General features: G+C 52.0%; 7 protein-coding genes across 7 annotated transcripts; 2 read left to right on the forward strand and 5 right to left on the reverse strand.

The window, feature by feature from the left end:
• Positions 1-491: 491 nt before the first annotated feature.
• HD553DRAFT_338608 (uncharacterized protein) lies at positions 492-6,347 on the reverse strand (the record flags this gene model as incomplete). Its single annotated transcript, XM_046182358.1, has 6 exons — positions 492-587; positions 673-2,989; positions 3,047-3,136; positions 3,198-3,347; positions 3,405-6,139; positions 6,225-6,347. The coding sequence occupies 6 exons, from the start codon at positions 6,345-6,347 to the stop codon at positions 492-494; spliced, it is 5,511 nt and encodes a 1,836-aa protein (XP_046040534.1).
• A 772-nt stretch (positions 6,348-7,119) lies between these two features.
• HD553DRAFT_303680 (uncharacterized protein) lies at positions 7,120-8,587 on the reverse strand. Its single transcript, XM_046178904.1, has 3 exons — positions 8,366-8,587; positions 7,538-8,289; positions 7,120-7,415 (listed from the first exon to the last, which is right to left on the reverse strand). Exons 1-3 carry the CDS (start codon positions 8,540-8,542, stop codon positions 7,376-7,378), a joined length of 969 nt encoding a protein of 322 aa, XP_046040535.1. The 5' UTR covers positions 8,543-8,587; the 3' UTR covers positions 7,120-7,375.
• Positions 8,588-9,161: 574 nt separating this feature from the next.
• HD553DRAFT_347348 (uncharacterized protein) lies at positions 9,162-10,597 on the reverse strand. The gene is made up of 4 exons (XM_046183293.1): positions 10,444-10,597; positions 9,959-10,381; positions 9,338-9,882; positions 9,162-9,272 (listed from the first exon to the last, which is right to left on the reverse strand). The coding sequence occupies exons 2-3, from the start codon at positions 10,371-10,373 to the stop codon at positions 9,341-9,343; spliced, it is 957 nt and encodes a 318-aa protein (XP_046040536.1). The 5' UTR covers positions 10,374-10,381; positions 10,444-10,597; the 3' UTR covers positions 9,162-9,272; positions 9,338-9,340.
• Positions 10,598-16,585: 5,988 nt separating this feature from the next.
• On the reverse strand, positions 16,586-17,673 carry HD553DRAFT_347349 (uncharacterized protein). Its single transcript, XM_046183294.1, has 5 exons — positions 17,595-17,673; positions 17,426-17,523; positions 17,140-17,371; positions 16,744-17,077; positions 16,586-16,676 (listed from the first exon to the last, which is right to left on the reverse strand). Exons 1-4 carry the CDS (start codon positions 17,608-17,610, stop codon positions 16,749-16,751), a joined length of 675 nt encoding a protein of 224 aa, XP_046040537.1. The 5' UTR covers positions 17,611-17,673; the 3' UTR covers positions 16,586-16,676; positions 16,744-16,748.
• Positions 17,674-18,358: 685 nt separating this feature from the next.
• HD553DRAFT_354772 (uncharacterized protein) lies at positions 18,359-21,260 on the reverse strand (the record flags this gene model as incomplete). Its single annotated transcript, XM_046183804.1, has 7 exons — positions 18,359-18,858; positions 18,918-19,176; positions 19,251-19,381; positions 20,248-20,709; positions 20,775-21,021; positions 21,094-21,179; positions 21,245-21,260. The coding sequence occupies 7 exons, from the start codon at positions 21,258-21,260 to the stop codon at positions 18,359-18,361; spliced, it is 1,701 nt and encodes a 566-aa protein (XP_046040538.1).
• Positions 21,261-21,884: 624 nt separating this feature from the next.
• On the forward strand, positions 21,885-22,834 carry HD553DRAFT_321465 (uncharacterized protein; the record flags this gene model as incomplete). Its single annotated transcript, XM_046181230.1, has 5 exons — positions 21,885-21,995; positions 22,071-22,290; positions 22,349-22,631; positions 22,731-22,734; positions 22,799-22,834. The coding sequence occupies 5 exons, from the start codon at positions 21,885-21,887 to the stop codon at positions 22,832-22,834; spliced, it is 654 nt and encodes a 217-aa protein (XP_046040539.1).
• Positions 22,835-23,008: 174 nt separating this feature from the next.
• On the forward strand, positions 23,009-25,156 carry HD553DRAFT_321466 (uncharacterized protein; the record flags this gene model as incomplete). The annotated part of the gene is made up of 8 exons (XM_046181231.1): positions 23,009-23,041; positions 23,391-23,486; positions 23,556-23,787; positions 23,860-23,925; positions 23,953-24,516; positions 24,649-24,735; positions 24,804-24,837; positions 24,901-25,156. The coding sequence occupies 8 exons, from the start codon at positions 23,009-23,011 to the stop codon at positions 25,154-25,156; spliced, it is 1,368 nt and encodes a 455-aa protein (XP_046040540.1).
• Between the last annotated feature and the right edge of the window lie 79 nt (positions 25,157-25,235).

The raw sequence follows: 25,235 nt of genomic DNA on the forward strand, positions 1-25,235 counted from the left end.
TCGGCCCGCCCGCCGCGATGCCCGCGCCCGTGCCAGGTCAATCATATGCCACACCCTTGCACCCCGCGCACCTCGTCGATCGCGATCGGAGAGACCAGCGGCCCCAGGTCGTCAGGGTTCGAAAGGGACTTCGTCGAGCTGTGGATGAAAAGGTCAGTGCCGGATGAGCCATCTTAGCTCTGGCATATGCTCTTCTCCTCTGCTGTTTCGGCCGACATCGTCGCGAAGGCCAAGGCTCGAACGTCATGCCACGTAATCAACAACATGCGCTCGTTTTCAAGCTCCACAAGTTATGCGTCGGACCATACATGTATGCTAGGTAGAAATCGAATGCAGAAGAAATGATAGAGGAAGGGATACATAGATAAGAACATCTCGCGACGGTCGCTTTCGTTAGATTCGTAGATGCGAATAATAGTAATATAGCGTGGTGTTTTGGTGGTCGTCGATGGCGGTGATAATCGTAGCAACGGAGAGGGCGACGTTTCTTGTTAATCCTCCTCCTCGGAGAACGGCCAAGCGATCGTAAGTCGAGGCGGCGCGCTGTCCTGCCTTCCTGGCCCGTCCTCGGCCCACCATTCTTCGTACTGAGGGGGTCAATGAAGAATGTCGAAATTAGCAAACCAAACACTCCGTCAGGAGAAGTCTGTAGGAAAGCAACGCTCGACGTACCTCTCTCTGCACGTCCTCCAGCTCGGCCAACATTCTGATCGCATAAGGGTGTAAACGCTTCTCGTACCCGGGGGGTTCGGGCACAGTAGCCAAACTCCGCCGGAAAGACGGGCTCGCCGGCCCTTCCAATACTCCCGCGGCAACGGGGTGTAACAGGCTGGACCGTTTCGAGAACGATCTCGACATCGAGGGGGACGCTGGCATCCGTTGAGGGTGACTTTGGTTCGGGTTATTGAGATTGTTGGCGTTGTTCCTCGATCCGTTGGCGGCTGGGCTGGACAAGAGGTTCCCACGGGGTCGTTTATCAAAGGCGTCACTCCTAGGGGAGGCGGTTGGAAGTTCGAATTCGAACTGGACTCTGCTAGGCGACCGAGGTGACGCTGGTGGTTCGGGTGTGCTGAATCGCAGCGCCGGAGTGGTCGAGATGGTCGGGACCACAGGACCACGGGGCTGAAGCGCCGAAGCGTCTCCCTCGAACGAATCGGTGCTTTCCGCGCCGACCGATTTCTGCGACAAGGCGGCGGGCGATGTCGGTTGGACGTCTTGAGCGTCCATCGAGGTCTTGAGACGAGCAGGCCTTCCAACAGGGGCTTGGAAAGACTGCCCAGCGATCTTGGCTGGCTTGACTCCCGAATCGGAATCGCTCTCGCTTTCGGTACTCGGTTTGCGTTTCTTTTGCTTGCCAAACGGTTTCTTGAACCAGCTCGAGGCCTTGTTGCCTCCAACCTTGCCCTTGCCGGCAATGTATTCGGGTTCAGTGGTCTCGTTGCTCATGTTGGGCGATTCCACTCCGGCGAGCCCCAAGAGCCTCTCGGCTCGAGTCGCAGGTGAGGCCTCTTCCGGTCGATCTATGGGCTCAACCATGGTAATAGTGGACTTGCTTCTAGGTAGCTCTTCGACCTCGTCCAAAGGCTCCAATTGCATAGTCTGCATGGGAGGTGTGACCATCGGATCCCTGGGTTCCAGCTCGTCATGACGACGCCGTATCCGCTCGAGCCGAGTGTGAACCATCTGCACGGTAGCGACTTCCATCTCATGATTGACCAAGTCGGTCGGGGCGGTCGAGACGTGTCCCAGTCTGAACACTACCAGTCGCAGGATGTAGCTACGCACGCTCTGCGACCAGAACAGTACTAGCCGTTCGAAGACTTTGGGGTCGAGCAAGAGGTTCATGCAGAGCGCTTCCCTGTGCTCGACCTGGGCGCACAGAGTCTCGTAATGCGTCCAGATGAAGGCTACGCATTTGGCCAGCGTGAGATGGTGGTCGGTCTCGGTGAGAACAAGTCTGAGGACCGATATCAGGTGCGGTATGTCGACAAGAGAAGCTTTGAATGTTGGCTGTCCATCCGCAGTCGGTGAAGCAAGCGAATCGTACGAAGGCGCTACGACCCCGTCGAGTAGGTCGAAGAGGCAAAACACCCCTCGTGGTGAGTAGAGACTTGTTCGTGAGACGAGGTACTTGACCCAGACGTCGACCATGCTGCCCCACATCTCAGCTCCGTCGCATTCCATGACCTGACCTGACCTGGTCTGGACAAAGATCCTCGAATTGGCCATGTTGAGGATGATCTCCGTGAGACGGCGGTTAGCGGTTTCCAAGACCGGAGGCTTCGCGTTTCCTCGAAGACCAGCAGATTCGTCCGCATTGAAGTTGGACGTTGTTGAAGTGGTCGTGACCGCATTGACAGCCCCAACAATATAGCTATGCGTCTTGGTGGCATAGACAGCTGCAAGATGCGCATAGCCTGGCGCACTCATAAGGACTGCGGCCGGTATCGTTGTGTGATCGCCTTCAGCCATCTCGATAGCGTCTGCCAAGTAGACTGCGAGGTTCCGGTGGTAGGCCTTGTAGAAGGACGGGAACAACTCTGAATCATCCGACTGCCAACGACGTAGCCAGTTGCCCGATTTGTCAAAGTGGAAAGCTTCGTCCTCTTCCACCTCGAAGTAGTCTGGAATGTGCGAATTGACGCGCTCCATATAGTCTCGAGCGTTGTCGAACTGTAACGACTGCAGGTGAGGCGGGTATTCGATGTCGAGAGTCTTGCTGCCAACGAAAGAGTATTCTTTGGCTGCGTGAGCAAATCGCATCAACACGGTAGGTCTCGTAGGTAGCGCTGCGAGAAGCTGGAAAGCGATGCCCTCTATCCGGAAGAAGGCGAATGCCAGCATCCTTCCCGAGAATAGTAGCGTGTTGTGAAAGATGCCCTTGCTTGAAAGTTTCCCAAGGACATATGACATTATGCGGACCATCAAGACTCTGAAAATGAGCTCGTCACCTTGTTGTCCCTTGAGGGCCTTCATCGACATTGTGGCACTGATGGTACGCCAGGATAAGCAAAGACTTCCATCGGGCTCGCGGGAACAGGCTCACCTCTCCATTATAGCGGATAAGGCCTCTAGACACGCTCCACGCTCATTGGCTGCTTGTTCTTTTTGTAGTTCCTCGAGCAATATATTTACCCTACACGGATTCTCAGGTCAGCAAGTGCCTGGAGTCCACCGATAGTCGATATGGTACATACCATTCAACACAGACCGTCCGAACAGCCGCATTTCCAGCCTTGTCGGAAGTGCTATAACCCCGCTTCTCGCCCTCAACCAATGTTTCCAAGAGTTCGTTGCGAAGGAGACCGGCTTTATCGATGTTTCTCATGGAGGCCCCGAGGCGGAACCTATCAAGCGCATGTCAGCTCGATCCATATCAGTGATATTTTGGCAGGGGTACTCACATGTTCAATATCCGCCGCAGGTTATCAGCGAGAGACATATTGTCCACCTTAGAGCTCACGGGCCGAGCTCGCCGCCGGAGGGGGATCTTTCGAATCTTGCTGACGATTTGAGGTGCTGCCGGCCGATCTTCTACCGTCACCGGCTTGACAATATCCAAAGACGGCTCTAGCTTGGCAGTTTGAGGAGGGGAGAACGCAGACTTGCCGGCCTCGGATCCGCTCTCATCTTGCTCGACGATCGTCGCGGAAGACGAGTTGGTCTCTGCTAGCTGTAACAGCCTTGGCCGTACCGTCTTTTGCGACTTGTCGGATACCGTATTCGTCCAAGCCTTGCCCACAATGGCCATGTCGGCCGAATCTACTGAATTCGATGCGTGCATGCCATCGATGGAGCACGAGCTGCTCGAGCCGGCGATGTTCACCTGCACAGTATCAGCCGACCCTGGCGTGCGTGGAGGAGAGTTGTCCATGATCTGCGATGACGCCGACGACGTAGTCCTGCCGTGATCTGAAGATAGCGATGGAACGGTCGGCTCCGAGCTATCGAGGTTCTTGACCGTCTCAAGTTGACTGTAAGCCACAAGATCGGCAACAAGACTCGCGTTACTCTCCACGCTCGGAAGGTGAGATACAGACGCCGCCAAGGGGGGCGAGAGCACAGGCTTGGAAAACTCGCTGAAACTCCGAGATCGCCGCCGAGCGTGCAAGGGATTCGCGGGGACCTCGGCTGGGGAGACTTTGCCGTCCAAAGATGTGAACATGCTGTCGAAAGTGGATCCAAGGCTGAAATCCAGGGTGGGCAACTGGGGCAAAGGTAAAGTTAGGACAGGAGATAATGTTGCCCCCTCCCGGATCGTCGAATTGCTCTCCGTCGACTCGAGCGTTTGGGTGGAAGCCGGACTCTTGACGCTCGATCCCCGGCCCAGACTGGCTGACGACGGCGATGCATTTCGTTCATCTCGGGGTGTCGACTCTGGAGGCTGTCTCTGCTGCATCGGTTCGGTTACTCGTCTCACGAAGAGTCCCGGCTCAGGCGTCGCCGTCTTTCTCACGGGCAGCGAGGACATCTCGTCCTGATGCCGCTTTGTCCTGAGCATGTCTTCGCTCGCTCGTCGCCTAATGGGTGGAGCAAAGTCTACCGGCGCAGCCTGAGCAGAAGGTGGAGGATTCTTGACCACCTTGTCTTTGTCCTTCTTGTTCCGACTGAACAGCCCTCGCAAGCCTCCTGAGCTCTTTCGAGGCTGAACGACAGGCTTCGTTGGTTCGGGTGTAACAGTCCCACGACCCATCAAAGAGCCCGGATCTTCCGACCGCCGACCGTTCATCGAAGAGTAGTCCTGCCGTTTCGAAAAGCTGTCGTCCATCATCTGTACCAAAGGCGAGATGCTCCATTTCTTCCCAGTCGCAGCTGGCCACGAGCCGTTCATCTGTGGCGATTGCCCTGGCAAGACGTTCCTGTCCTGTTCCCCGCTCTTTCTTGTCGAAGTAGAGGTATTTGGCTGAGCAGGCTTTGATTGCTGGACCTTGGGCGGGCTAGGCGGTTTCTGTCTAGGCTGAGGTGGCGGTCCGACCGCAGCGATTCCTAAACCTCTCAATTGCGCCTGTCTCGAGGACTCCGCCTGGACCTGCCTATCCATCTCCAACGAACCCCTCGCACGACCGTATGATTCCGCTGGTCCCGCTTGCCACCCATCTTCAGCTTCGGGGGCCAGACTGACCTTGGCTAGCGGTTCTGGCGTTTTCGTCCGGGGGACAGGAGGCCGCGAATTTGTCGTCATCGTCCTTACAGCGTCCATTGAGCTCTTTCGACTCCTCGGTTCCGAGGCAGGATCTACCACTCGCCCGACTTCCGTCGATGACTTGCGCGGCCGCTCGTCACTCAGTACACCCCCACTCATGCTCCTATCCTGTTGCGATTGTGGTAATTGGCGTTCCCGACTCGTCAGAGACAACTCTGACCCCGCGTTTGATCGAGAGGTCCCACCCAGACGACTGGGCAACGAAGCCTGTCTCATCTGGTACGAATCGTCCTTGACCGCCTCGCCCCTCCCTTTGACTCCTAGACTACCGTAATCCTTCCCGACCCGTTCTTCCTGCCTCAAACTGCTCGAACTGCTCGCGCCCATCAATTGAGCGCTTCTGGAGGAACTCGACTGAGCGATCCCACCGGGTATATTTGTCGGCAAAGGAGGTAAAGGAACGTCCCGAGGAGGAGGAGCTGGTGGAGGAGGAGGACTGTTGAATTTGGCACTCCCCGAACCGTTCGAAGCGGTAGTCGACCCCGTAGCTGACCGTCTGATCGGGGTCTCAGTCGATACAGACCCATTCTGGCTCGTGCCTTGCAAAGACTGCGAAGAAGGTTGTCGCTGCTGCTGGTGTTGTTGCATCTTGACGACCTGTTGATGCTGGGGAGGGAGAGCGGGAAGAGGAGGTAACGGCTGATGAGGTGGTCTAGGTGGAGTAGGTCGTTGTCGTAATGGATGCAGAGGCCCGTTCCCGCTCATCGAACGTTCGGCAACGGTAGGTGGGCTTGGAAGAGGAGGCGGAAGGGGTGTCTGACGGCCTTTGAGGAGAGCGTTCGTTGTCGGTCCAGCGTGAGCGAGGTAGGGTAGCCCGCTGGTTTCAGGAGGACCGGGAGAGGCCGAACGTGACGAGTGCTGTGATGGGCCTGGCGATGGAGCTCTCAACGAAGGTTGTCCTCGAGGTTGCAACTCGGCGCCCAGCGAGACCGGAGCCTGATTTACGATACATCACCCGGTAGATCAGCATGCATGCCGACGATACCGTTCTCCGGAACTACAATTCCCATTCGGGACTTACCTGCAATCCAACATTCCCACTCAAGATCCTCGACCCATAACTACTCTCCCTCTGTCTACTAGATCCTGCACCTGCTCTCGAGCTCTGCCGAGGCGGCCGTGGTCGAGCCGTTCCGTCTGACATGATCAGGAGCGCGAGCCGAGGTTATGTGACCTCCCCTTTCTCTTCTATACGCTCGGCTGAAGCTCCTATATGATCCTGATGAAGGCGAGGCTCGGCTCTGCCACTGAGATACTATATGGACGGTCCTGATACCTTTGTGCGGGTCCGGGGTGGTTCCAGTCTATCTTGGTCCTATAGGTAGGTCAGGAGGTATATCGTCCTGCCTTGATGGACTAAACGTTCAAGTTCTCCCGGTGAATTCGCCAGAAAGCTCAGCTTGTCTCGACAAAGGGTCTTCCCGAGCTCGGCCCGTACAGAGGTAGAGGAGTCCTTTGCCTATTCAAAGTTACCGGATTGAGGTCCTTTCGAGAGTGACGGGCGAGGGGGTCGAGAGACCGCAAGTTAGAGTCGAGCTGCAGATCTCGGTTTGATGGGGTGAGCCCTTTGAATGGGGGATAGTGACCCGCGAATGGAGGTGGTCGAGCCAGGTTCAGATTTCGGCTAGACGTGATCTTGTGGTCTACTATCTCGTTAGCTTGTTAGTCTCCATCCGGGATGCCACTGTAGCTCGATGTCGTCGAGGATGAACATCCGACCTTGCCCTTTGCAAGTTCACGTCACATTCTCGCATTCCCATCAAAAGTCACAGTCGAGCGGCAGGTAAACGCGTTGGCTCTAGCGCGACAAACAAAAGACTCCGAGAACCATATAGCGTCAAGACATCAGACGACTCTGGCTGATGGGAAAGGTATGACCTCTTTCCAGTATGAAGTCAGATCCGTTTCTCTTCAAGGGAGAAATGACCTCAACAGGACTGGCTGGTGTGAGGGACCCCAGGAAACCGTGATATTCCGAAATCCGGGGTATATAATATGATCGTTAATCTTTCGTCGTGAATACAGGGGGATCCGGCAAGACGGCTGCATCCGCCCTGAAATCTCATGGGAGTCGTTGTCTTGTACGAGCAGTGCAATGTCGTGTAGCGTCTTCCCTACTAGTGCTTCGGCCTTTCAAAAGCAGACGTGTTGTATTCGCGCCCACCTGTAAGCCTATTCTGGCAAGACCGTAGCCGTGACGATCGGTTCCGGACTATTCTCCAATTGCCAAATCCAGATCCAAGTGGAAATTGAAATTGTAAAGTGAGAAAGATTGTCAGGGCCTGATGATCAACTTGAAAATTCGCAACTATCGAGACCTCAGCGTAAACTTACCGGAGGGCGAAGACGACCTTTTTCCGGACGACACCGACGACCTTGTACTCCCTCGTTCGACTACTACTCATCTCCCTCAAGCTGTCCCGTTCGTCCTTGTTCGTCCGATCTCCGGATATCTTGTCCATATCCACATCTACATCCGTTCCGTTCCCCACCTCAGCCCGTGTATCGATATCGACGTCAATCTCTCCAGGCTCAACAGGTTCCCTCTCCTCGACCGTCCCCAACCCCGCAATAGCACCTCCATCTCCTTTCCGTCGCCTAGCTCGCCCGACAAACGGTCTAACAGGCGAAGAGAGGTCTGAAGAATAATCCCTGTTCTTGTTCTGTCTTGACGGAGGTGAGATGGGCGGGGAGGATTCTCCTGCTCGGGGGTAGGATGGGAAAGAGGTTGGATCTGTTGACGTGACGAATGGGTCGAGGGAAGTCGATAAATTGCTCGTCATTCCTGCTGAGTGAGCGGATGTAGCATTGGCCGTCGTCGTGGAATGTCGAGATTTGGGGTTCAGGCGTGGTCTTTTGGTTGAGGGACCCGGTTGCGTTTCCATCTCCAGCTCTGGTGCGTCGTCCTCTTGCTCTCCAAATGTCTCTCTATTCTCATCATCGACTCCGCCCACTACGCGTGACTTGGACGAGCCAGCTTCACAGTCCCTAGAATCTGCTCGACGGATGATGGCAAGCGGGCGGGGCAGGTTGACGATTTTGCCGTGTAGCAGATGATGTTTCCCAAGATGCAACGTCGGTTTATCCTAATCTCCAACATAAAAGATCCTCGATCAGCTTGACAACGCGGCTTGAACTTTTAAATCCGGCTCGACGACTTACCATCCTCTCCAGCCCCAACAGACCGATGACTTTCCCTCCCGGTTCTCCTTCAAACGTCAGGTCGCCTTGGAGTTCCATGATGACCATCTCTCCCCCGATCTGGACGAGCGGGGGAGCCGAGGCTGGCGGAGCAGGGCGTTTGATGAGGGATGGAGGAATTTCGATTTGGATACGCATGGTTGGATACTGAAAGCTTGTTGATACTCGGTGGTAGTCAGGACGATTGCCCGGATATCTTATCAGTGATCAGTGATCTAGCGAAGTATCAGTTTCGATGTCGAGCTCGAAGAACGTAGGGAATCCTCGACGCGTCGACAAATGAACTGATCCACGCGACGCGTTTGAACACGCGTTTGGTGTGATGATGATATGATGATCGATGAAGCGTTATGTTCCACATTTCATGTTTGGTATCATGTAGGGTGGGGGTAACCTCTCAAAAGATTACAAAGCGGCAAAGCTCGGATCTTGAATCCAGGTTGGTTCAATTCATGCTAAGACGGAATGCGATCCTAGCGAGTACACCTTTCCGTCCGACTCTCGTTCAAGATTTGTATGAAATGCAATCCGAGAGCACGACAGTCTAGAAACCAGGCGCAAGGTTATGGTTTGCGTGGGACGTACGCCCATGCTTTTGTGATGTACATCTGAACTCCGAGTATTAAGGCGAGCAATGATCAGAATGCCGGACCTTGCAGATGCCTAGTCGTAAGATAGTTATAGTGATAGGGATAGCGGCGAGTACACGAGTAGCGCATATGTTATTGTCTTTAACGAGGTGCCCGTGTATATGGAATTCGTATATCGTAGTCCGATTCTAAGGACTGAAGTGCTCCGTAATTTTCGTGTCTATGAGAAGTTGGAGATAGGTTATATATCCGAATTTAATGATCCCGGTCGATTCGTACTATAGAACCATTGTCATGTTCAGACGTTGTCGGTCGTGTGCGTTCTAGAGGGGTCATGACTTACCGCTCAGACCTTCTCGTAGATACTCAAAGCGCGCTCAAGGAACGAGAGGAACTCATCACCCTTCTGAGCCGGGGCTGCCTTCTCCACCGGTACGACGCTTGGAGAAGGAGAAAACTCGGTCGGTGTATCTTTCTTGGACTCGGAGTCGTCGGTCCCTCCAGTGGTCACAAACCGTCGGTATCTGCCGCTTTGATTGAGCTGTTTGCCGATACAGTTGACGACGATTTCGGGCTGCTCCTCAAGCTGGTCTACGGTGTCATGCTCGGGAGTACTATCGCCCTGAGCAGACATCGAGTGGGGTTCATGCAAGGATGCAGAGGCTGCAGACCCAGGTGTATGACGGGGCTCCGCTTGATTGGTCGCGCTGAGCGTCTTGTCGAACGAAGTGAGAGCTTTCACGACATTGTCTCCGGCTGGGTGGCCGAGCACGATGCCTTTTTCGACTAAATCTTCCCCAATAATCTCGGTCCAGAAAGGGTTCTGGCTCCAAAACAGATCATCGGTGACGAAGACATAGAAGATGGGTTGTTCCTTTCTAGAAATGGCTGAGAAGGACACGATATTGATTAATGTCACCAGATGCCTCCGTATTATCAAATGACATAGGACGACATAACTTACTAGCGCGGAGCAGCTCAGCTGAGCCCGGTTGGACCGGATGGAATGTCGGTTCCAGAGAAATGCGACGAGGTGTCGGTTCCAGAAAACTGTTATAGAGGTTAAGACGACTTCCCCAGCACATGTCTTGCAGGCCTGGAACCAGGACGTGGACATCGGAAATGTAGCTCGATCCACCCGTAGCGGTGCCCAGATGATCGGAAACCACCTTCAACACAGCTTTATACCATGATGAAAGCGATACATTCTGCCTTTCAAAATGTTCCTGTGCTTTGTTTTCGAGTGAGAGAGATGCATGTTCATCGGTAAGGACAGGACTCAAGGTCCAGCTGAGAAGCTGAAGAACGACTGTCAGAGCCGTTCCACCTTTTTTCGCTTTCGGAGGGCGGTCTGCGAGAGTTGTCGAGGATTCTGGCATGTTGACAGCTGCAAGACGTTCGTTAATGTCAGCCTTCATGACCTTCAAGTGCGTCCGACCCATCACTTACGCTCCTAGTTAAAAATCGCGTTAAAAATCGAGATTTCTGCCCCTAGTGAACAAGTAGACTCGTGATATCTTCGAAGGGTCTTGTATATTGAGACACGATATCTGACTGCTTATATACCCCTCCGACAGTATGAGCTTTGAGGCTCATCGACGAGTAGGGTCTCGGGCAACAAGGAGCTTTGCCGCGTTAACGCCAACCAGTACCCAAAGGAACAAAGCAACAAGGGGTTCTACGAAAGAAGTGTTCGATGGTGGATCGCGATCGCCGCGAACCCTAAAACTTTGTTGTTCCTCTTGTCGTCAATGAGCGACTGCGCAATCGCGGGTCTCTCCGTAGTATGACAGCGACAACGAATCCTCGACCGTTGTCCACTGCCGAAGGTCTCAGAGCTAGAAGAGAACTACTACGGCTGACGCGTTGTACCGAGCGCAACTTACGTTATGGCCTACGGGTCAGGGGATCCTACCCGATTAGCTCACAATATGGTGATTGACCGTCTAGCGACCACAACGGCGCTGGCTTGAACTAGCTGTCATCGCACGCAAAACAACCTTTCAAAAAGGACGGGGGCGTTCCGATCACGATACTCCTGTATCGACATAAAGTATTCGTAGGGTGTACAACGTCGCCCAAAGAGATAGCGCGTGTAGATTCATAAAAAAGAAACTGCCCGTATTGTGGTGTGCTCAGTACGCTCGCCACGACTTCCTCTGCATGCGTATATCTACTCCTCCCTCGAAACCCGCAATCCGTGATATTCCAGGTAAGCGCAACTAAACTGGCCCATGGACCTGTCCGGAACGAGAAAAGCATTAGATGTTGCGGGCCGTATGATCCGAAAGAGAGGGGGCTCACCGCTCAGTCCAGATCATCGAGGTTCAGAGCGCGCTTGAAAGCCGAGGCTACGTCGCCGTCATCGTTCTCTTGACTCTCCGCATCCTTCTCAACTGGGACGCGACATCTGCAGGGTGCACCTCCGGTCTGTACATCCTTTTCGTTCGCACTCAAGTAGGTATCGCCTTTGAGCGTCACCATAGCGTTCCTATCAGGGAAATGCCAGCAGATCTCCGGTTTGTTCGTATAGATGGGGTCCAGAAGTTGCGTGATCGAAGACGGTTTGCTCTTCAAAAGACAATCAGAGCAGATGGGTCGATAGTGAATTGTGTGGCCCTGGTTGTTATGCTTAGCCATCTTTCTCCAGAAGCCATCGGTATCCCAGTGCACATCATTGGTAACCAAGATGTAGGAAACGGGGTCATCCATATGGGGCCACTCGGCGATCCAGGCTGCGCAGTTTAACTGATATTAGCTACAGGTTCCTGCTCAAAAAAGGAGGGCATACCTTGACGAAAAGCCAACTGGCAGGCCATGACATAACCCCACGGTTTCTGCATATCCGTCAACCTCCAGACTTTGAACTTTTTGCTGACTTTCCTGAGTATCTCTCCCAACGTTTTCTCCGTTTCCTTCGTCCCCTCCACTGCCACAAACACGTTCTTAACGGTGCGGTCGATATTGTGGGCAGACTTGAGATATTGGTAGACGTTTCTCATCACGCAGTTACACCACGAGGTGAGTCGATCGGGATAGTAGTGCTCGGCTTCCTGATCGATGGAATGTACCAATTAGTTAGCGGACATCGTATTGAAGAGTGGCAGATTACTAACATCCCAGCCCTGAAGCCTGATTACTACGATGATATCCTCGGGTCGGCCTGACATCTCTGCAGCGGCGTCGGGCGTGATTTGCGGCTGAAAATCGTGACCTCGTATCAGCTGCAATATGCTATAGCAAGTCTGATTCGTCTCACCTACCTGTACGGTTTAGGTAGGGTGCTGCCGAGTATAGTCGTTTCTTCGCAGAGATGATAGAAGTGTCGAAATACTGGACACGAATCACACGAACATGATCAAAGCAGTTCTCGAAGACCGGTCGACTTCCTCTTTGACCATCGCAATTTTTCCACAAATCAGGTAATCCTCTCACCCGAAAAATAAGGCAGAGCGGATGAAGTTCGCCGTCATCTAAGCGAGAGTCGCTGATCGCATTGTTCCGCCGACGCCTTGTCAACAAGCAACAAGCGACAACTTGAAACGCGCGCTCGATCCACCGCTTAGGCCGCTTGAGTGAGTACCTTTAAGGTTTAGCGCCCAAAGGGAGACAACAGTAAAAACATCTTTCGGTTCGATCATTCCCCCTTTCGGGCTCGTGGATCGATGCCCACATCTTTGCTCAGCTGCTGTAGGAGCGTCAAATTTGAGAGAGATAGGTGGATGGACAGACAGGTGTCGCTTCGGTAGGGTATCAGAGTACTGTACGTATATGTATCCGTCATCGAGAAATCTCTTGCAATGAAGACAGCTTTTGTCAAGTGAACGTCGTAAGGTAGTCATGGAATGAGAGCGAGACCGGTACAAAGACATGTCCGGCCAGAATATATAGGCGATTGGCTGTTTGCAAAGCAGGGATTCTCGTATTGTAATGGCAATATGTGGCTCTAGCATCTGCGCATGTTTGTTGTGATGGGGAGCTCCAACTTTAGGCTCCGACGTATCTTCGTCGTCAGGCGCACGAGGAAGAACTGTGTGCGGCATATCTTTGCACGATCGGAGAGAAGATAATACAGTCATCAACAGCCTGCCGACCGCTTGGTACTGACAAAGATCGATGACGGGAATACCTTGTTGGGTTTCTGCGAGGGTTTTGACGACCGCTAGAATATTCTTGTCCTTTATGTGCTTCAACATATCTTCTACAGCGAGAACTCAACGCGTATTAGCATGACGGCATTTGACCGGTATCTTCGAGCGTGCTTACGAATAGTCTCGATCTCGTCCTTATCATCCGAAACCTGACGTTCAGCGACGTGTTCCTGTGTCCCTTTCGCCGCCGGAACGGCTGCTCTCTCGGTTTCCTGAGCAGACGAAGCAGCGCCACCGATGCTGTAGATCAAAGGCTCTTGAATAAAGATCCGTTCGTTGTTGAGATGAATCGTATCTTCGTGGTTGTAGCGATGAACGAGCGAGGTGCGAAGGTTCTCTAAGGTGTAGATTTGGTGCCAGAAAGGGTTGTGGCTCCATTCATCGTCGTCCGTGACGAACACGTAAGCGATGCTATCAGTGCAGACTGTTTTGGAATCAAGGGTTCAGCATGCGCGCAGTAAATCGCAGTACGGCGATAAAAATCTGCCAGTACTCACGCCTCCGGAAGTGGTCGGCTGACTGAAGTGGATGAAGCCCTTCTTGATCCCAGAACGTGGGAGGCCTCTTCCATCCCAAAGTTTGAATCAGTTGCTCCATGCGCCGAACGCCACTACCTTCTTGACACGTGAAGTGGATGTCGATAAAGTTCACCGGTAGACCGCGAGCTTCGAGCGAAGCCCAGATCTTATCAATCATCAGTCTGAACCATTGAGGTCGGATTTCTTGTACATGCTGGGTCGCACCGAGTAGCAGAGCGATGATCAGTATACTGCTTCATATGTCGCGAAGAGTGGCGAATTGACTTACTTCCCACGCCTTGAGCTCGATCATCACGATGGCCTCATTCAAGCCTCCGACTTGCATTTGGCTTGCGTACCTGCTCTCATCCTTGTTGTCCGTGCGGTGGGTAGTCAAGGTTTGCCTGTTAAAAATTGATTGTGCCATTCATTGTGCTGTACAAGACGGCACATGTACGACCTGACAACTCACTGCGAGCACGTGATCGGAGGTACAATCGAAGTTGATTGCACTGCGCTTAGGGCCTCGCCTTTGGTCGACCTTTGCGGCTCGTCAGCTCCCGTCCTCATCCCTTTGGCGCAATCGCCTTCGGCAGGATTGTGCACTTGAGATCCGCTGGAAGTAGTCGTGGCAGTAGAGATTTCCGAAGGGCTCGTTGATGTCGGCATCAAAGTGCCTCGAGTCAAGGGTGACTCGTGGCGTCCCGATTTGTGCCTTTCGTAAATGCCCACAGCACGTTCCAAGAAGGAGAGGAAATCGTCGTTGATCCCTCCTGCCGAATTGTCCTTGGCTTCCCTGTCGAAGTCCTTGTCGTCTGTCTCGTTAGTGTCGGTACGAGTTTCGAGCGGTTCGATTTTACATTTCGACGAGTTCTCCGAGGATAACGAGGCAGTCTCAACGGATTTTTGCAGGGGTCCGGACGATTGTGAAGGCTTTCCTTGCGGTTTGTTGGTGGTTGCAACAGGGTCTTGCGTGTCGGACCAAGGCAAGGCCCGGTATTGGGTGACTGCCGGTTCTTTCCCGTAAATATCTCGCACGTCCACATAAAACTCAACGGGCTTCCAAGGATCCAGGCGCAAATGGGCCTTGGTATATTGCCAAAGGTGGGCAAATCCCGAGGACTTCAAAGAAGCTGATCCTGTCCAGAAGGGTGATCTTTCTGGGTTATCGCTGTCAGATATGTAGAAGTAGTTTGTCGAACAAGTACTCTCGCTGATTCGTAAAGCTATAATCGAAAACATCAGTCCGCGAAGGGGGCCCAGTAGCTGGACAAAGTTACGTACAATCAAAGAATGACCTCGCACAAACGGCTTCTTCACTGCCCCTCCCATCCCAAGCCCAAATCACTGCTGCTCGTGATTTCCATGGATTCACTACGGCTGTTTCGATAACATCACTACCACCCTTCTCAACATAGTATCGCCATGAAATATTAACTGAGTTGTCGGGAATGGTGTCGCGGATCCTTTGTATGATCCTGGACCACCAGTGTTGAATCGGAAACGCGCTCCCTTTCACCGACTGTACATCACAAATGCGGTGACTCGATGTGAGCATACAAGATTGAGCGTAATAGCATCGTAATCTCACCTTCCACGCTTCCATTCGAAAGACAACAATAACCTGATCATCGTTACTGGAAACCATGGAGACAGGCCACTCAGGCTGCTTGAGAGTCGACTGGTCAGTCTCGGCTACCATCGTTGGGACTGCGACGGAAGACAAGGTCCATCAGTTACGGCGAAAAGAGATGGAGCGATCTGTATCACATTGTATAACGATATGACTGCTTACTCGGTCTTGTATGCAGGCTAACTTGAATAATTGCTGTCGAAGATGATCCGCTGAACCGCCGCGAAGTCGAGGAGGGTGAAATGAGTCGACCAGGTATACCGATTGTATAAATCGTTCACGCAGATAGCCGGTAGCTTGAAAGCAGGCAAAGAGCTGCTATGTAACGAGAAGTTCGGAGAGGATAGTCATGAGCAAGGTCTTAAATGTCCTTTGGATTTATCACTTCTCGCGTTTTTCAAGTCTCTTTGTCACCTACAGCTCGTAGCTTGTTGCGTTGCATGTGTTGTATGCCGTACGCGTCCTGCCGAGTACGGGGTCAAGCAGCGAGCAGCAAGTAGTTAGTGAGACCCGCAAACCCGAATCGTCGACAAGCTCTGCACGCTATCGAAGAAAAGGGGCTATCGATCTATCGAGCGACATAGTATATAGTGTCAGGCATGACAGGCCGACCGACGACACGGCGTCAGCCACGAGAGCGACGCGCAGTCACGCACCCTTCTATTGTCCGGAAGCGGTGGCTTTTTCTCTGTGATCGTCGTAACGTTTCAGCCGATGGCGCCAAATCGACCGGGTGGATCGGACGACCGAATGATCGAGTGGATCGAGTGAGACATCGGTCGTCGTTTTCTTTCGACCTCGCTTATAGAAGCCAAAGGAACTACAAAGATTGGCGATTGATGCGACTCGCCGTGGAACGTGGATCTGTCTGTTGCGCCGAAGTAGCGGATGGATCGGATGGAAGAATCGAAGAGTGCCATTGCGATTGCGCATTACGACAATCCGATGGGATCGACGTCCTGGACGCGATATTGTTGTTTGCTTTTTGTTTGCTGGAATTCCTCGGCTCACAAGATCACAAGCTGTCCAGCATTGTTTTATGTCCAGGAAACCTGCTCGTGATTTTTCTTGCGATCCTGCCAAGATCTTTTTCGTGGTCTTGTTCGTCGTGTTTTACGATTCAGCCACCTGGCAAAGTCCCTGCGCTTCCTGCTCGGACGATAGCCTCAGTTTGCAACAAAATTTGAGCAGAATAACATATATTTGGTGACATGTCGATCGGGCAGCTTATGAGACGATGAGCTAAGATGCCTAAAGAACACGGACGATGACAGTAACGTGAAATACAGGACGAGAGGTATAGAATGCGTGCAATAGGGATTGTCAGAAACCAGATCGCTTAGATCGTATTGCAAACTCCGTGCAGTAGGACCGAAGTAGCTTTAAATTGCGAAGTTCGAGACCGATCAGTGAAGATCATCCTGATCAATCGCGTGAGGGGACCCACCCAGCTCAGGCGTTGCTGTTGCAGAGATCCTTATAAACTTTGGCAGTATCTTTAAGGAAAGCCACAAATCCGGCCGCTTTGTCTTGTTTGAGCTCCTTCGGCTCGGTATCATTGGATGATTGGCCGTCGGTCTCAGCATCTTTGTCGTTCGTGCGCTGCAAGTAATAGTGGAGATCTGGGTGTTGGTACGGATATACATCCCTAGGGTAGCGATGATGGTGGGCAGTGATGACCCCTTCCCTTTCGGATATTTGGGTCCATAAGGGATGCAATTCCGAATGATCATCGTCCGTAATAAAGACATAGACGAAATTGTGGTAAGTTTCCTGCGAACCTGTTCGTCGAATCTGCTCAGCTGAACGCTTGTCATTCCTGGTCAGAATGTCTTGCACTTACTTTTGTAAGATGATTCAGCCCATTCCCACATAGTAGAGCCCTCCTGATACCAGACACTGCCGCCAATACCTTTCCACCAGTTGTAGAGTTTAGATGACGTCGTATCATCGCATTTAAGAAAGATTTGCATCCCGCTGATACGGTCTCCGGTGATTGTCAAACCGCGCCAGGCCTGCTCGATGATCGAATCGTATGTTTCTCTCAGTGACACGTATTCCTCATCTGCCATGTTCTATAGTAGCAGATATCAGCGATACATCCGAGCGAGTATGGTCTGTCAACTTACCGACCAATGATCCATGTGAATTACAACTACCGCTTCGGTTTGGGGACACCCTAGCTCTGAATCTGAGCCCGTTCTGACCGTAACCTTCTTGAAATCGGCTGAGACGAGCCCATTGTGACAGGAGTCATTAGTTGTCGGGCATCGATGGAATGAGATCTACCTGACTCACGAAGTACCACAACCATTCTCGTGATCGTTCACCAAGCAGAAGTGGTAATCGGATATGCTGCGATTGCGATGGAATCGCGTAACGGTATAGTCGATGGGAGTCGTTGAGGTCGGGACTTCGCTATCTCAACGTTGAATTAAGTGAGCTCAGTCATCGCAAACGGCATTTTTTTTTGCGAAGTTCGATCACTTGTATCTTATATCTTACCTGCATGTCGTCCAAGTCTGAGGACGAGCGAGATGCTGAATCACTACCGCCATCAATGGGCTGATCGTGATCGCGATGCTGTGTAGCACAGCAATTGGCAATTGGTAATTGGCAATCGGCCGAAACAAAGGCTCGAGTGCGATCAGTGCAACGACACGACAGTAGCGTAAGCGAGATCGATTTGAAAGGAGGGCCCGTCTGTGCGCGCGTTTCAGGTGAAGCGTCGACCCGATCAAATACGGAATGGTATCAGATCGATCGATCGACCCCGGCAAGCCCGTCGTCTTTGCTTTGATCGCTGCTTTGAGAAATCTGATTCAAAATTGACCTATCCTACGGAATGACAAGCGATAGCAGCTCTCGGAGACATACTGCATGGCATATACAGTGATAGGCGAGCGGTAGAGAGCGTGAAGCGAAGTACGTAAGATAGAACAGATATCCATGTAAAGCTTGAGGCGACGAGATTACTGTTGAATAGAAGGCGAGAACATCAATAGCGTTTCGGGAGCATGAAGCATGCGATCTACTCACTCGCTACCCCTGCCATAAAGCGATCAAGTCACTCGCTCATAGACATCAGCTGCCTTCTCCAAGAAATGGATGAAGTCGTCCGCCTTGCGCTTGTCTTGGATGACTTGTCCGATCTGCTCCAAGGTCTTCTCGTTAGCGACACGCTTTTCCTTCTCTTCTTCCCCAGCGGCGTGTTTCGCAGCGACGGATTGGGCAGGAAAGCATTTCGCATCGGCGGGTTGTGCAGGCAAGGGTTTCGCACTGATGGTTTGCGCGGCAACGGGTTTCGGAGTAACGAGAGTGGGCTCAGGATGACCTCGATACCTGTAGAAGTGCTGTGTGGGAGGGTTTCGATAGATGTCGAATAGCTTATCCTCAAAGGTCAAAGTCGGAAGGGAAGGAGTATCCTTGGCCCGGTTGTAGCGGAGATGATGAGCTGCGAGGATGTTGGCTTTCTGACCCAGAGACCACATGGGTTCCTGTTCGCTTTTCTTGTTATCGGTGATCAACATGAAGACGGCGGATTTATAGGGTCGAAGGTATCCTATGAACCCGGTCGTACATCAGTTTCAACGGCCAAGGGAACTCTGTCATTTCACTTACTCTTGTAGAACTTCTCGACAAGATCCTTCGGTCGTTCATATCCATCTCCGACTTCTTCCGGCCAGATGGGTTTGATCTCCTCGTGGCCGCTGAGCCACGCATCGACACAGTCGGTCATCCAAATGCCGCATTCGTGGTCTAAGACAATGTAGATCTTCATTTCCTTGACCTGATGACCCGCGGCAATGAGGGACATCCAGGCTCGATCGATGATCATATTATACCAATGATCGAATATCTGTTCTTCCATGTCGAGATTCTATTTGCAAAGCAGGAAAGCGGTGGCTCTTAGAGTCATTAGACAGCGGGGTTAAGTCTATGGCAAGAACGTACCCTCCAGTCGTAAAACTCCATAACGACTACTGCCGTGGTCTCGCTTTCGAAGTAAGCCCGACTACCTTCGCTAGTCCCTCCCTTGACTGTCTGGAAAGGTAAAGCTAGAGTCTGCTTCATCGTCGATGAGACTGCCAGCCGAGCACCAACAGGTCGAGATCTATCAAGATTAACGCGAAGCTAAAGCTGATTCTCTCGGCGTCCGAACTCACGAGGAATGGTAGTCGCGACGGGAGACGGGTGGCGATCGGGTACCATAACGATACCGGGGAATATGGCAGACATGACAGATCTGGGTTCGGTTGATGTACTGGCGTATGAAGCTCTGGTGTAAATCAGGTATAAGTAAGTGACGATACGGATGAACTACACTACAGCGTGACTTGAAGCTTATAGCCTGTGGGATTCGTCTGATTGGCTAGTCAGCTAGCCGCATCCCGTGATCACACCTGATCGGATCCAAGAAATGCTGTGCACATGGTGCACAGCAATGAGAGCGACTAAATCATCAGAATGATCGGAACGAGCCAGCCGACCCGGATCGGGATACTTTGATGGGCAACAAGATAGACTCGAAGCGTAAGCGAGAAGGATCGAAAGGAGGGTCCGTGCGCGTGTTTCAGGTGTGACGTCGTATGTTTACCCCGGGTTATCATTTTTCTAGATCAATTCCGAATCGATTGATCAATTGGGTCGACATATGACATGGCTACATGTGGTGGCCAAGTAACGATCAGATCGACGGTGTACAGCAGCAATCGGACGTGCGACACGGGGAATACAAAGAGAGCTGGCGAAAGCAGCGAAGACATCACCTGAGTTCGAAATGTGAATGCTGGAGGAGGGAATAGTGTGGTGATCTTTCGCAGCCGATATGGCGATATGGTCGTGAAGCTGATGTGACAATCCATGCTGGGTGTCCTGCCGCCAAGTATAGTTACGCGTTAACGTCCGGTCCGTCCCCGCGATAAAGATCGGACGTACCAGCAAAACGTACCATTTCGATTTTGCAAGTCAGATCGATTGACTCGAGAATAGACGTCCGCGGCCCTCTCGAGGAACGAAAGGAAGTTGCTAGCGGTATGTTCGCCGTCCAGCTTCTTCTGGATGACATTTGCGACGATAGCTTCAGGCGTATCTTTGGTGGGCTCGGGCTGTTTCTCGTCTACTACAGCAATCTCCTCGCTGAGTTCCGGAACCGGGACGACTTCAGGGCTAGACTTGTTGCGTAGTTTAAAGGACTGGTGCTTCGGCGCCTGCTGGTAGATGTGGTGAAGCTGTCTCTTCAGACTGGTAGAGAAGGCGACTTCTGGATCCTCGCTTTGTTGTGCGTAGGTGAGTCGATGGTTGGCTACGACGTTGTCTTTGCATCCGAGATTAAAAAAGATCTCTTGATCACTCCCTGCCAGATTGTCGTCGATGTAGATGAAGATGGCAGAGGGCAATTTCTTGAGGAACTCTGGTACGAGGTCCTCGTATGAGCAGCTATTCATCATCGTCACCCCCATGTGAAAGCATACGCACTCTTATTGAACCTATCGGTATGACCCTTGATATCTTCTCGCTCATCATTCCTGAAGATCGGCTCAATGTCCTCTCGGCTAAGTACCCAATCCATCAGATAATCGTGCTCGCAGTCAGGGTCTTCTTCAATCGTGAGGTAGACGTTCATATCCTTGACCAGATTCCCTCCTGCGATCAGGGAGATCCAAGCCCTTTGAATGATACGGGTGTACCATTGATCGAGGACTTCCGGGGTTGGCTCCGCGTTCTAGACCGACGTACCCGAGCAGTGATATCAGCGATCGGCAAGCTGATACTGTATCTGATAAATGAGACTAACCTTCCAAGCTTGCAAGTCGATGACAACGACGGCGGTGGTGTCGCTCTGAACAGGTTGAGGCTCAGATGGAGGCTTGTTGGATGCAGCTAATGACGCGAAAATGAAATCGGTCGGCGGATGGGTGCGAGAAGTTGAGGTCAGATCGGCTTACGTTGAGCGTTCTTCATGATGGCGAATACCTGTTGTCCGGCTGAAATTTGGAAAGATGGGCTGGTTGGAATGATAGTCCTGAGCAAGAAAAAGGGAATCTTGAAGATCTCGAACCGGATTGTAGATCGACATCTGGTCGTCGAGCGCGAAACCAAGAACAAGGCGACTTCGAGGGCGGGTACTGACGTACTGATGTACTGACTTGATCGCTCGCTCGCTCGATCCCGATTTCCGCTTTCGATGATGATCAGATTGCACAACATTCATCAAACTCGTCAAAAGCCCATGATCCACCCGATAATCTCCCGATTTCTAAGCGACTGAGACAACTTAAAGGATCAAAGGAGGGGACTGGGGATGTGCGCCGCGGTCGTCGGATCCACCATAAGCGCGCGAATCAGTCTGAGACACTTCGCGACGATCAGGAGAAGTGCTTCCGCTTTAACCGAGCAAGACCCCAGATCTCAAACCCCGTTTCATCTCCCTAAGACTTCCGGTGAGAAGCTGTATATCAATTATATCAATTGTTGGTAGCGCTCCTGATCCCTGAATCCATAAAGAACGTCAAGAACATCAAGGTCGGCTACCTTCATCTTTTCTTGCTAGATTGCTCTTCATCCGGATCCTCCAGAAGTCACATCATGGCAACGATCCTTCCCATTCACAATCCCTCTTGCGAGAACTCCGTATGCGAGAATTACCTGCACACGTCCACGACCGCAATCGTGGTTATCAACCTCGCAAGTCTGCAGGTAAGCCTTCCGATTTTTGTTATAAGTGTCCTTGCTAACCATTTACTGAGATACGTACATATTGTTTGTTGCCAGTCTCCGTACGTGGATCCACAAGGAGCCATGAAGGCTTTCCACCACATTTCTCAACGAGCCATGTTCAGTCTTACGGCAGGAGCTGAACCGATCGGACAAGCTATATTTCTGTTCCTCGATCACAACAAGAGGATGAAGAAGAACGTCAGGAAAGTTCTAGATGACATGCATAATGTTTGGGTGTCGCGTAAGGTCGTGGACACGTTGGCATTTCTAAACGGTAAGTCGAGGCCTAAGATCTTGGCCACATTGATCTCAACCTCCTGTTTGGGTGATAGTCACGATGAACTCCACGGTACCTAAGCATACTGTAGCGGTCATCGCCACCGATCAGATTGACCATACAGACGGGAGCATGATCAAGGACCCTATCTACGCCTGCATACGAATTACCGACACAATTAAAGCCTTCCATTCGCTACTGTACGACCCTATCTGCGAACACCTCAGACCTGCCACTATGGCGGAGAGGGAACGCGTCTTCACTTCGTGTCCCAGGGTCGGCAGTATCGAGCAACACGACCACGGACCGATCCCGGAGGACGACGATTCTGCCAAGTCGTCAGTCGATGTCAAGGACGAGGATATGGAGTAGCGATGATTTCCTTCTCGAACATGCTGTGAGTTTCACTATTCGGCTTTCCTCTCGGAATCGCTTAGTGGAGTGCGCTGATGTGTGACACAATTTCAGAGCTTTCTGATCAGAGCTCTCGAATGATATAACATAGGTACAAGCCTATACATGGTTTTCGACGAAATATTAGACGCCGCCGCAAGGATGATTTCAGCCCTTCCGAGATGTTGTGTTGTATAATTCTTTTGAGAACGTTCTTGTCAGGCTGTTTGATCTATAATAAAATGTCTATGTAACGCTTGCGCTGTTTCTGAGATTCGAGAGCAGAATCCTTGCATGTCGGAACACCGAAACGCTTCCAGAAATGTTGAGGTTCGGCAAAATCAGGGTTGACATCGTAAGTGTCATTGTCATTATTGTTAATTATCGCCGCAGTACCCTGGAATTTGAAATGGATGAGCGAGGAAAGTTTACTCCTTTGCTTTGTAATAACGACAAAGAAGCGCTGATCACTGGATCACTGTTTTCGTGCGACGATCGGAGACGAGCTTGATCCACCAAACCTTCTTGTCGTCTTCTCGCTTAGAGATGCGTCACAACAACAAGAAAAATGCCTTTGTTGTTGTTGCGCTTCGGTCTAGGCCTAGAGCGGCTGAACTGATATATCAAAGGCGCCTTCCTCGGGAAGCTTAGTGTACTTGTGCACTCGACTTGATTTGACATTCGTGCTAGATCCATCGACTTAGCACCGACATCTTCAAGGTGGTCCATCAATCATGTCTGGTGAGCGTGCGGAGAGTCTACCCTTCTTGCTGGTTGTGATCAGTTTGGAGGGATGGCAGGTAAGCGTTATGTCGCGCTCCGTCCCAACGTATCGCTCGCTTTCTTACCGTGCGAATGATCCATTGCAGAAGCACCCATTTACCCCGAAGGTCGCCACTAAGGCCTTCAATGAGGTGATGAGGAAGGTTTATTATGCTCTCGGTACTTGCGGAAATGCGACGCACCGGCGAGCCATCTTGATCGACCTTCCGTACATGGATGCTGCGTCCGATGCGGGAGATGAACGACTGGAGGATTTCGAAGGCGTTCAGCTTGTTGGAGAGGGGAGGGCAGTGGGATCGCTTGCCACAGCGATCGAATGTAAGCCTGATCATCTCTTAAGTAGTGCGATATTGGTGTGAACTGGACTGAATAACTCGCATACATCTGCAGATGCCGGCCGGAGCCATCTTGTTCATGGACGTCAGATCCTGGGCGTATTGCTCGCTGATAGTGAAGGTGACCGATCGACTGCACTACATGCAGCCTTCAGGTCTATCCCCAGGTTGACGGCGGTTCAATCCCTGTATGGCAACTCCTCCAGGTTCCATTCCGGACTCGGGACGGCATCGCCACAAATCCTTAACCAGCCGGCCATTGTCCCAGTCGGAGAGACAGACGAACAGCCGCAGCCAGAGGAGCATCGAGAAGATACGGCGATAGTATTATACCGGTCTCAGAAGGCTGAAATGCAGTCACCCGTATTTCCGGGTGCTTTTGTGGCGGAAGATATCTCAGTAGGACAAGGCTACAGCCTTGACATTGCAGCGGCGAACAGCTGGTCTTTGGAACGTAGTCCCTCAGTTATAGCTCTGTCTTCGCCGGCTCAAGGGCGCCTGTCGCCCACCTTTGACGGTCCGCAAGCGCAAAGTCGCTTCAATTCGATTTCTCCAGAAGGGATTCGTGCCCCAGAAGCGCCGCAGATGCCTTCTCCAAAACCAAGCGGGCCTCAACGCGGTTCTTCTTGGCTGAATAGCAAATTCAGGAAGGAACACGGGGGCGATGCATGCGCAGCGTTTCATCTGCAGGGCACATGCCGGGATCGAGGTTGTCAGCGCCTACACGGGGAAATTCAACTGTCCCGTAAGGCGGCGAAGAGGTTCCGCACATTTATTGCGGGTTCACCTTGTCAACATGGACAACATTGTGTTGAGGATGACTGTATTTGGGAACATCCGATAGGCCGCTCTAATGAGGAGCCGTATCGTGTGAAGATCAAAAGCGTCCCTGGCCATATTGATCAGACCGTCCATCCGGTTAAAGACTATAGTAAGTAATATTCTTTCTATCTTGTATCTCGAACACTCTATCGACGCCGATGCTGTTCCTTGTTACAGCGAACGGATTTCAGAGCGTGATGCCTAGACCCCGGTAGATACTGTGATCTATACCACTCGAACAGCTCGTAGGCTGATCAGAATCTCTCCTCTACAGTACCCCAAACGAAGCTGGCTTGAGGCTGGACGTGTTTCAGCCTCTGATCGAGGCGATCATTGACACGGCCGGCAGCGCGCGAAACAAATGGGTCGAACGCACGCTTGTTTCGGATCAGCTACGAAGGACAGGGAAATGGCCAGTGGAGCCTTTCAGCACTTTCAAAGACTATACTCGAGCTGCAGCCGAGCAGGGCTATGTCTTTCTGACGCCATTGGCTATCGGAGGCGGACCCAATTATATTGCTCTAGCCTAACCTCCGCATATCCGGTTACAATAATCAGGTAAGCTACCGCTGAGCATCGTTGAGATTCCGGGACTTGTCTGAAACTACA

This window comes from Filobasidium floriforme, assembly GCF_021052385.1.
Source record: "Filobasidium floriforme strain CBS 6241 chromosome Unknown HD553scaffold_1, whole genome shotgun sequence".
Classification (NCBI taxonomy): domain Eukaryota; kingdom Fungi; phylum Basidiomycota; class Tremellomycetes; order Filobasidiales; family Filobasidiaceae; genus Filobasidium; species Filobasidium floriforme.

Bases quoted from the DNA above. Each gene is read 5' to 3' on its own strand.
- HD553DRAFT_347348 (XM_046183293.1), bottom strand. From the start codon at position 10,373: ATGCCAGAATCCTCGACAACTCTCGCAGACCGCCCTCCGAAAGCGAAA. The intron at 9,883-9,958 runs GTAAGTTATGTC...TGTCCTTCTCAG, and splicing joins AGCTGAGCTGCTCCGCGCTA to CCATTTCTAGAAAGGAACAA.
- HD553DRAFT_347349 (XM_046183294.1), bottom strand. The intron at 17,372-17,425 runs GTAAGTTGACAG...CTGCTACTATAG, and splicing joins TTCACATGGATCATTGGTCG to AACATGGCAGATGAGGAATA. The intron at 17,078-17,139 runs GTAAGTGCAAGA...TTCGACGAACAG, and splicing joins GGCTGAATCATCTTACAAAA to GTTCGCAGGAAACTTACCAC.
- HD553DRAFT_303680 (XM_046178904.1), bottom strand. From the start codon at position 8,542: ATGCGTATCCAAATCGAAATTCCTCCATCCCTCATCAAACGCCCTGCT. The intron at 8,290-8,365 runs GTAAGTCGTCGA...GTTGGAGATTAG, and splicing joins TGTTGGGGCTGGAGAGGATG to GATAAACCGACGTTGCATCT. The intron at 7,416-7,537 runs GTAAGTTTACGC...ATTGGAGAATAG, and splicing joins AAGGTCGTCTTCGCCCTCCG to TCCGGAACCGATCGTCACGG.